We start from the raw sequence: 12,065 nt of genomic DNA on the forward strand, positions 1-12,065 counted from the left end.
TTTCAACGTTTCCAAGTATGTCTTGACCACTTTCGCAACATGGGATCGAGCATTGTCATGCTGCAAAATCACTTTATTGTGTCTCTCGTTGTATTGCGGCTGTTTGTCTTTCAATGCTCAGCTCAAACGCATCAATTGCGTTCGATACCGATCGCCTGTGATTGTTTCAGTCGGTTTTAACAGTTCATAATACACTACGCCGAGCTGGTCCCACCAAAATCACCGTTCTTGAAGCGTTGAAACCACGACACGTTCTTTCACTAATAGCGGCCTCACCATAATCATTCATATTGAAGCAAAAAATTAAAACCTCCCGCAAATGACGAGAATTTGGCTCGTAAACTGACATTTTCAATCGAGAATAACTTTATGATGCAGACACAAATCGACTAATGTTTCTATAGGGTTATGTTGATCCCCAAGTTTATTGTATGACGTCTATGATCTATTTATTTCGCCACCACTTACCGCTAAAGCCACCTATAGGAAAACGGCGGAAGCAAAGTTGTACACCTAATATATTTAGGTTTTATTGTACAAAAGTTAAAAATAATATCACTTGGATTATATCCTTTATTTAATTTGATTGGTATAGGATTTAATTTGGCGCCAATTATTGATATCAAATCTTTTATACGATATTATTAGAATTAAGTAAATAACAAATATAATACCATTTTTACTTTTTAATTTGATTAGAATTGAATAGAATTTAATTTGGTTAGTTAAGACTGTATCATTTGGGTTTTAATTTTTAATTTGGTACAATAGTTTTTTTTGAAAAATAATAATTTTTGACAGAGAATTAAAGCTGTCATTACTTAGGTTAGAATAAAAGGACTTTCAATAAGAATATTTTTGAAGAAAAATTAAAACTACTACTACTACTTGAGTTATAGGGAATAATAAAAAGATACGTAAAGTATTGCTTAGATTCTATTCAAGAATTACGTATATTCTTATCAATGTAGTGTCTCACACCATGTCTTAGCGCTGAGAACACTATCGTGTCTTCAGATTAATAAAAATATAAAATTCATATTTTAAACTTATTTTGTTCCCCCATATATATATACTATTGTAAGAAACTTAGAGAAAATAAGCAAACGGAGTAACTATCAACGTTAGGGCTATGTGTCTCGTGATCAGGACGGAAGTTTATCTCCAATATGAAAGAGACTAGGTTCTCAGTTCGAATCTTGGAACACCCTGATATTTCTCTCGTGTTATCGCTTATTTCTACACTATTAACATTTTTTAAATCTATGGATCAATTTTTTCAGTTCGGATAATAAAAAAAATGCAATAACTATTTTTATTTTTTAGCCATTAACAATTCACCTAATGTTTAAATGAGGCGAATAAATTCTGAAATAAAATTGAAAAATAAGACACATACATTAGAAAAAAGGAAAATCCAATAAGCAGATTTTTGTATAAAATGCGCTTTAAAAACTAATGTTAACAGTGTAGAAAGTGTAGAAAGTGTAGAAAGTGTAATACAAGGGAATTAAAATGTTTAACGTTATCATACATATCCCGCCGAATGATAATTACTGTTAATTAAAGCATCCAAATGTTCCTAGCTTATTGTCATCTGGCAGGATATATACTAACGTTCGAATTTTTTTATATCTTTTTATATTTTGACACTTCATCATTGATGGTTTTTAAATTTTCATTGTATCTCTGCGTTGTAACACTGAAGAAGGCTTTGTAAGTCAAAACGTTTGTTAATTATATTAATTTAAAATTAATTATAGCTCGAAATAAGCCATGACATTATGCAATTTTTATATAACAATTACTTTTTTCCTCGTTTATAAATTTGAAAATCATTTTCAAGGATTAAAGCATATGCATTAATACGTGTCTGTGAGGTAAAGTTTATGTCGAGAATTACAAAAAATGATTTAAAATGAAATCTTTTTTATCATTTCTTAATCTAATATAGCATTAGAACTATGTCAATATCGTAACAATATTCGCTTGATATAAAAACTTTGCAATCTGTACTTATTGAAATTGTAGCTCACAGACACATATTTCGTATGAACAAAGAACAAATTCTTGGAATTAGGACATTTTATCGCGACAAATTTATTATACGAAAATTGACACGAATGTGCGATGTATCATATCATGTCTGCATGAGATATTATAATAGTAGATATATAAAGTATATAAAGATATTAATGCGCTGGAAAAACAGCAACATTTAATAACCTCGTCGGAGGTTCAGGCTTCACTTTAGGATCCTCTTAAAACTTGAAAAACGTGAAAATATTTCTTTTTTGAAGGCTTAACAATCGACGTATAGCAAGTCTAATTTGGCGTGAGGGCATATTCTGTTATACTATTTTTGTAGAACAATAGCATTTTAATTAGACATCTAATAATAAGTGTAATTAGACATCTAATAATAAATCTAATTCTAAGAACTTTACGTTATTTATTCATGTAAATACTACTAGTTTTTGGATTACGGTTGAAGGACTGAATTTTATAAGAGATACGCGTAAATTTCGCGGGTTAAGTATTGTTCGGCGAGTTATTAATTAATTAATTTTTAAACATTGTTCTAATTTTGATTTTGACGTTTGATTCTCGTAGAGAATTTTATAGCACATTTTTTTCTGTGTTTAAATCAAATTTATGATTCTTTGTTTCCGAAATATATTATAAAAACGAAAAAAGTAATTTGTAAAATAAAAAAAATTTTAATACATTTTTGTGTTCGACTCGTCATATTTCAGTCAAAAATATGAATATTTTTTTTTAAACATTCACAAAACAACTTCAACATATTTCTCGAAATATAGAGCACGTAAAAAATTTTCGAAATGTTGCCGAATTTTTCAAAATATTTCTTCCGAATTTGTTGTTTTATTCATTCGATCACTAAAGTTATGCAAATCTTCGAATTGTACTTTTACTTGTACTAAAATTTTGTTTTTTAGTTAAGGAAGTTTTTTGAAAAGTTTTAATTCTTTAGACATTAAGGTTGTAAAATAATAACGATTTATATTGTCGATGCGATTACGTAGTGTGCAACGCAAGAGTTTGAACCGTTCTTTTCCACGAAACGGAGGTAGTAATGGCCTAATTTACATCGTGCATTTGATATACGTACTAACTAGTAACTTTCTATTAAATTATTTCAATTTCAGTAATGTATTTAAGGAATGATGTATTAAATTGGTACAATATACATCATAATGATGAATTAAATACATATATCATGTATTTGTTTCAATATATTCGCCGAAATTAAGATTATTTTATTAATAGAAAGTTACTAATACTCATATCAACTGCACGATGTAAACTGGGCCAATAATGTATTAAAACATAATATTCTTAAAGACTCCCAAAATCTTTTTCAACTTAATTTATTGTTTACTATTATAAATAATCGCATCGACGTATAAATCATCATTACTATCTTAATGTGTAAAGAGCTAAAACTTTTCAAAAAAATTTCCTTAATTAATAAACAAAATGGTAGTATAAATAAAAATTGACAATTCAAAAATTTGTACCACAACTTTTGTGATCGAATGAATAAAATTATACGAATTTAAGAAAAATATTTTGAAAAATTTGACATTCGGCTGTGAAATGTTTCGTAAATTTTTTATGTATTCTATATTTCGAAAAATACAGTAGCTCTCAAAAGTATTTTGTGACGTTTCTATTATACATGGGTCGTTTGATAAGTTTGGTAAATTTCATGAAATAGCGCTACAATCCATTTGATGACGCGACATCTCGAAAGATCCACTCTTCGAATCCCTTCAGGCTAAATTTCAGCCAGAAAGAACGCATAGTTTACGTTTGGTAGTCATTTGAAGTAGGCTGTCTCAAAGTTTATGTTTAATATGACAGATCATAAAAATTTTGTATTGCCAATAATTAGTAAATAGCAAATATATGATTATGTAATTAAAATATGTTTATGTAAGCATTTGTTTATATAAGTTTAGTAATACCAAAATGCAGATTATCCAGTAGAATTGAAAGAATGCATTTTAAACGCCGTATTCCAAAGAAATTCAGTCTGTGCAATTGCAAAGCGTTTTAGTCTGTCTCAGCAACTTGTAAGTTTCTGGTGTAAAAAAGAGGTTAACTGAAAATGTAAACAACAAACCACATAATGGTTAACGCAAAACAGCAGAAAGAATGGCCAAAATTATTCATAAATAATTGCATAAAATATTAATGAGATCTAGTGCTAATAGCTGTATAAATTAGCCAAGAAAATAAAAAATGATTTATATAGAGAAATTTCGATTGCTGCAAGCTACATGTTTCAAATATAAAACGTCGCTTGACAGCTGTAGGTTTAAATGGGAAGACCCCCATTTAAGAATTAAGCCAATGATTAGCGTAAAAATTGAAAGGCTAAGCTTGCATTTGCAAAAAAACATTTGGCATAGAAAGACGATTAGGCTAAAGTCGTATAGAGTGATGAGAACAAGTTCTCTTTTCCTCTGATGATACCTAACATATCCGCCGTCTTAAAAATAAAAAAAATTATGTTCGGTATTAAGTATCCACAGTAAAGCATGATGAATTTTGCGTTATGGTCTGGGGATACTTTCCCAGAAATGAGACAGGTTCTTATAGAGACAATAATGGACTGACTTGCTTATTGAGATCTTAAAGGAACTCGTGCTGCTTCATGGTAAAAAAAAATGTCTAAAAGATGGATGTTTCAACAAGATACAACGATCCAAAGCTTTCTTCTCAACTTGTAAAAGATTTTTTAAAACAAAATTAAAGTTTTGAAGTGGCCTAGTTTAAAGTTCGGATTCTAACTCTAAAGCATTTTTTTAGAAAAGGATGACACACGGATACGATGTCGAAATTTTTTGAATAGGCGAGAGTTATAGGCTGTTTTGCAAGAATGATCAAAGATTGCGAAATATCGTATAGAGAAGACTCATTTATATACCATCTATGTACCTAAATATCGTATAGAAAAACTCGTAGACTCATCTATGTCCCATGTATGTACCGTGATAATAAAATCAAAAAGTTTCACTATAAAATATTAAGTCTCTTATACATTTGTTCCATAATTATTTTAATATTTTTTCTATCTTTATTCTTTCAACCAACAAAATATTTTTTATTATAGATATTTGTCAATAAATAAAAAATTAATCTTTTAATGTACGATTTCAATAACACAAAATAATTGTTATTTTACCCTATAATGCCACTTATATTTGTGTCGGATCAACGTACACTGCAGATATATTAATAAAAATATTACTTACAAAATACTTTTGCTACTGTAGAAATTTAAATAATGTAGAAATTTATTCTGTGAAATTTTCAAAGAAAAATATTCATATTTAGCTGAGATATGCCGAATCGAACACAAAAATGCATTGAAATTTTTTTCATTTTATTAATTATTTTTTTCTCTGTTCATAACTTGAAAACATAAAGTTACAAATTTGCTTTAAACACAAAAAAATACGCTATGAAATTCTCTACAAGAATCGTCAAAATCAAAATTAGAGCAAAATTAGCCCGGCGGATATTACTTATTCCCCGACATCTACACGTATGTTATAGAATTCAGTTCTTCAATTTCGTACAAATAAAGCTTTTATGTCGAGCAAATGTTATGATATTGACAACTCTACATTATATTAGAATAAGAAAGTGTAAAGATCTTGATTTAAACAATTCTTTTTGTTCTCTAAACTCCATCTTACAGCTTATATCAATGCGTATACTTTAATCCTGAAAAAGGATTTCCAAATCTCTAAAAGAGAAGAAAAGTAATTGTTATATAAAAATTATTGTGTTTAAACGATAATACAAAAGATTTAAGAGGATCTCCTTAAATCTTCGTTTGAATTTTTTTCTATATTTTGTCCTAAATCATATAAAATTGGTATTTTTTTTGCAATATTTTTGTCTTTGAAATGCTGTTTAATGAAATATCATTGGGCAAAATTTAATATGAAAGTATTTTAAAGTAATTTTTGTATGCTTCAAAACGCTTTTTGAAACAATTTGATACGATGATATGAAATTTTTTTTGCCGTATAAAATTTTGCGCAAAACTTATTTTAAAATTGATAGTCAAAAAAGTTTTTAAAAAATTTAGAAAAGATTTATACGAATTAAGCACATTATGATAAACATTTCTCTCTTTTATCTCCATAAATTTCGAAGTTACAAAGTATTTTAGAAAAAGTAAGTGTTTTTATACAATAAAATTTTTATACAATAAAATTTTACACAATAAAAAAATTTGATACCTTTGTGGAAAATCATTGTACTAATTTTTTTCAAAAACCATTTTAAAGCTTAGAATGGTTACTTTAATATTTTTATATTAAATTTTGTCCTAAAATGTTTTATCAAACTGCAGCGCTTCAAAGACAAAAATATTAATTTTCGATTTTATGTAACTTAAGAACAAAAAAATTCAAACGCGATTTTAAAGTCCTTTATGCTTTTAAAATCTTAGCTTTAAAATGCATAGTCAAAATCTTCTCTATAACTTTTTTCATCGAGATATTTAACTTTTTATGAAATGTGACAAAGATGTTATTGTCAAATATTTATAAACGTTACTATATATATAATATTTGTATAACATTTTTTGCAGAAAGTACCGAAGAGTGATTTAGGAGAAGTTGTTATATTAGATGCTGATAATAACACAATTGAGTCACCGTTTCAAGATTTGGAATCTTTACCTCAAGATGTAGTGCGTAAAGCGATATAGTGCTACGACACACTAATATATGTATCTTTAAGGATTAATAAATGTCTTAAATAATAAAGTAAAAGTTTCTGTGTTGTAGATGACGAATTTAAAGAAAGCGTTACGCAATAGATCGACCCTTCTTGGAGATGGCGTATCAAGGGCATTCCTGCGGGCATTAGTGCAATTAACCGCAGGTTATAGAGAAGCATTAACTTTGCAGCAGGGTGAGCGTATCACGTTTAATCAAAATGCATTTGTTGAAAGTAGACCATCTTCCATGCAACCCTTTTTACGAAAAATGTTAGAATTACAAATTTTCCAACAAGTAAGTGTGTTATAATATATAAGTACAGTGCCGTGTTCTGAATTAGTTGCACATTTCGGGTCGATTCTTAGGGCAATGATCTCGATAATCGAATCTGCGCCGATTGCATACGTGACGCTGTGTTTCAGGAATGTTGCGATATAAGAAATATATTTAAATCATACCTTCTAGCCAATTATTATTATAAACATTTTTTTTCTACATAATTTTTATTTTCATAACTAATTAAATGTTTTATTATTATTATAACATATTGTAGTCCGCAATAATATAATTGATAATATAATAATTACAATATGATAATTACAATGTGAACAATAGCCATTTCCATATTTGAAGTATTATTATTGATTCATTTTTTTAAAGTGGTTTTTCAGCAGATTCATTAAAAGAAGAACAAAAAGATGATCAAATATGACTCGGCAAACTAAAATTCTATATTGTAAGTTTTACATAATTTTCATTCATGAGTAATTAAATTAAATTTTCATTTTTAACTATTTAATAAATAAAAGGAGCTAAAGCAAGTTATTATCGTCAATATTTTAATGTAAACTTTTATAAACAAAGCCAAAACCAATTTTTTTATAAAGCCGCAGGATGAGATTTAAGTTTCAGAATAAAGCTTACACTATATTGACAGGAAGTTAGAGAAGTGTATAATCCAATATAGTACTAATGAAAGCCATTTAAATGAATTGATTTTTTGAGCGAATCATTGTAATCAGTGGTTTATTGTGTTCGTGTTACCGCTTTTAGTTTATAATTGATTTTTATTATGTAGATTAGTAGTTTAGATTTTAATTTAGAACTAAAACTGAAAAGAACCTCCTAGAAGGTCAAAACGTTTGTTTATAATGATTTGCATTAAAATATTGACAATAATAACTTACTTTAACTCGTTGGTCCTTTTTATTTACTGAATTAATTATTAATCATTTGAGCCATCATAATATTTTTAATATTAAATTTTCTATTACAGTCTACAATAATATAATTACAATATGATTATTACTTAAAGGTAACATGAAAAGTTATTATTCATATTCTATATTATATTGTAATTATTGTAAATTATTGTAGACTATAATATGTTAAAAATACAAAAATTTATTGGGAGTACAAATAAATTTCCGCCGTTTTTTATCAAAAATTAAGCATTTATTGTGAAAGAACGGTACATAATGTTTTATTCAAAGTAATGGCCATCGCTAGCCACTACTTTTTCTCATCTTTCTGGTAGCATGTGGATACCGCATCGGAAGAACGCTTCATCTTTTGAGGCTATCCAATCATCGATATAATTTTTGGTATCTTCATATGATGTGAAGTACTCAGACAGGCCATGCGTCATCGATCGGAACAAGTGATAGTCGGAAGGAACAATGTCTGGAGAATACGGCGGGTGGGGTAGAACTTCCCATTTCTAAATAAGTTTTGACTGGCGCCGCAATGGTCGAGCATTATCATGCAGGAGAATAATTTTGTCATGCCTGGAGTAGTAGTGGGCGCGTTTTTTTTTTTTTTGAGTGCTCGACTCAATCTCATCAATTGTGTTCGGTAGAGAGCCTCAGTAATGGTCTCGTTCGGTTTGAGCAATTTATAATACACGATACCAAGCTGATCCCACCAAATACACAACATGAGTTTTTTTCCCTGAATATTCGGCTTGGCTATCGATGTTGAAGCATGGCCAGGTGATCCCCATGATTTCCTCTTCTTTGGGTTATCGTAGTGGATCCATTTCATCATCAGTGATTATACGATGCAAAAAACCCTTTCGTTTGTGTCTGGTAAGCAGCATTTCACATATGAAAAATCGGCGTTCAAAGTTTCTCGGCTTCAGTTCATATGGAACCCAATTCCCTTGCTTTTGAATCATTCCCAATGATTTCAAACGATATGAAATTGTTTGTTGAGTCACTCCTAATATAAGTGCAAGTTCTTTTTGCGTTTGGCACGAATCTTCATCCAATAATGCTTCCAATTCCGCGTCTTTGTACACTTTCGGCCTTCCGCTACGTTCTTTGTCTTCGACGTCAAATTCACCGTTCTTAAACTTTTGAAATCACTCACGACAACTTCTCTCACTTAAGGCAGCATCATCATATGCTTCTACAAGCAATCTATGAGCCTCAGCTGCAGATTTCTTCAAATTAAAGAAGTAAATCAAAAGTTCCCGCAAATGACGCTTATTCGGCTCAAAACTCGACATTTTCGTACAAAAAAAAATATATGATGCTGATACAAAATCGCTGATATTTCAAGATTATGGTGTTGCCGGATGTCCAATCTTATATGTCTTTTTACATCAAACAATTTTAACTATACTTTATTAGTGGCGCCATCTTTTGCAAACGGCGGAAACTTATTTGTACTCCCAATAATTTAATTACTCATAAATATGAAAATAATGTAAAACATATAATATAGAATTTTACTTCAAGTCACATATTTGATCATCTTTTTGTTACTTTTTTAGTGAAAAAAATCTACTGAAGAAACTTTTGAAAAATCGCATCAATAATAGCATTCTAAGAATCCAAAGGTAATATGGATAATGGAAAGCCATTGTCCATATTGCAATTATCATGCAATTATCATTGTAGTTAGTTATGTTTATTGTATTACAGATTATAATATGTTAATAATTATTGTAGAAAATTTAATTTAATTATTTATGAAAATAAAAATTATGTAGGAAAAAATATTTTAATGATAATTTACCGAGGAGATCCTAGCATATTTCTTATATTGCAACACTTTTGAAGTACAGTCACACGCGTGATTAGCAGCATTGACGAGATACTATTAAAGATAATTGATGCTTAGAAGTTCGCGACTGTTAAAATTTAAGTTAAGATTAAGAGTAAGAAACTGATAATATGGTACTAATTTCATGATCTATCAGTTTCATAGACATGTATATCTGTTTAATAAACATAAACTTAATAATGTTCGATTTTTATTTAAAACTGATTTTAATATTATCACTCGAGTTTAATTTTTATCAATAGAGATGATAACTACAAATAAAAATTATAATTTTTCGGCAATATAAAATAGCATTAAAAGTATGTATACTTATTTATACAGCATTTATATAATAAAAAAAATCATGAATTTAATAATGTATTATCGAAATATTTATGTTGATAATCGTAAATTTTTATTACGAAAATTTGCCCAGGGCTGACGATGTTTAAGGTCTCGTCTGCAATCAAGTCAGATAATGCTTGTTGGATATCGTTAATCGTAAAAGATGGGATCTGACCATCTTCCAAACAACGCATGGCAGTCGACAGTCGACATAAAAAAATCAAGGTTGTGCGCATGCGCACGACAAACATCTGATTGTAGACTAGGCCTAATTATAATATAAAGACAAGAGTATGCTCGTCAAGTAATTGCGCAGATATGGAAAAGAGAGGATAAAAACATGACTATCAACAAGTTACGTCAGCTTCGAGTGATTTTGTCCTTGTTTAAATATAATAAACAACAAGGATGAAACAATGCTTAAAATATTAAGCAGCAAAGCGAACACAGCCATGTCGCAAATCACGGCTGTGAGTACATCTGTTTATAAAGTGATTGTATTTTGTGATCACAGTTTAAAATAAAGTGTTCAGTAAAAGGAGTGTGCATGTAAAAATTATTATCGAAAGACGAAAAATCTTCCGGTGAAATTTTTTATTTCCAAAAGATGAAGCAGTTTGCATTAAATGGCGTGAAGTCTGAAAATCGAAATATCTCCGTTATCAAAGATAAAGTTTTAAGAAAGTATAATTGAGTCAGTGTTCACAATAAGGAATTTATTTTCGAGATGTGCGTGCGTGCGTGTGTGCGTGCGTGTGCAAAAAATTGTTTCTTCCCGTGATTTTATTTGATGATATTATTAATATAAACAGTATAAGAAAATAATGAATGTTGTTCTTTGGTTTATTTACTATTGGGAGTGTGCATTAATTTTAAAAGATTTTCAAGAGATGGCGTAATTAGTACTATCGCGTACTATTCGTACTATATTATTATCTTCAAAGTAACATCATATGGCTTTAATTTTCAATAGGTATCATTTTGCAAAACTGTAAACAACATTGTTTTTTTAAGCATTGAATATGTCGAATTTTATGTAATAAAATTTGCGAGCTTTGCTTTTTTGCTTCCACTTAAAGGAAAATGCTGCGGAAAGTCAACATGTTGTCGGAAGCTTATGGTAATTATACTTCATCGATTTCAACTGGTTTCAACACTATAAAAAAGATGATTTTGACACGGAAGGCAAGGAACATCCAGACTAGCCGAAAAAGTTTGAAGAGGAAGTGGAAGCTTTACCCAATCAAAACCCGAATCAAACGCAAGAAGAACTTACAGAATCATTAAATGTTGATCGATTAACGCTTTCCAGACGTTTGAAGGCCATTGGAATGATTTAAAAGCAAGGAAATTAGGTGCCATACGAAGCCGAGGAAAGGCGCAAAATGATCTCTGAATTGTTGCTTCAAAGACACAAAAGAAAAAGTTTTTTGTACCTTATGACGGTGATGAAAAATGGATATGCTACGATAATCCGAAACGCAAAAAATCATGGTGTAGGCCAGGCGAACCAACATGATGGCAAAGCCGAATATTCATGGCGCCAAGCTCTGTTTGATCGGATCAGCTCGATGTATTAGGTGTACAACTTTGCTTCCGCCGTTTTCCTATAAATGGATCCTTTAGCGATAAGTGGTGGTCGAAATAAATAGATCATAGACGTCATACAATAAACTTGGGCATCTGTCAACATAACGCCATAGAAACATTAGTCGATTTGTGTCTGCATCATAAAGTTATTCTCGATTGAAAATGTCAGTTTACGAGCCAAATTCTCATCATTTGCGGGAGGTTTTAATTTTTTGCTTCAATATGAAGAAATCTGCGGCTCATCGAATGCTCTCAAATACTTATGGTGAGGCCGCTATTAGTGAAAGAACGTATCGTGAATGGTTTCAACGC

General features: G+C 29.8%; 1 protein-coding gene across 1 annotated transcript in view; it reads left to right on the top strand.

Moving 5' to 3' along the window:
• The window catches only part of LOC105620131 (DENN domain-containing protein 1B), a 75,714-nt gene that overhangs the window by 18,963 nt on the left and 44,686 nt on the right, over positions 1 to 12,065 (top strand). The window contains 2 exon segments of the mRNA XM_012201639.1: positions 6,638 to 6,739; positions 6,837 to 7,064. Of these exon segments, the coding sequence (XP_012057029.1) occupies positions 6,638 to 6,739; positions 6,837 to 7,064 (330 nt within the window).

This window comes from Atta cephalotes, assembly GCF_000143395.1.
Source record: "Atta cephalotes unplaced genomic scaffold scaffold00024, whole genome shotgun sequence".
NCBI classification, from domain to species: Eukaryota; Metazoa; Arthropoda; class Insecta; order Hymenoptera; family Formicidae; genus Atta; species Atta cephalotes.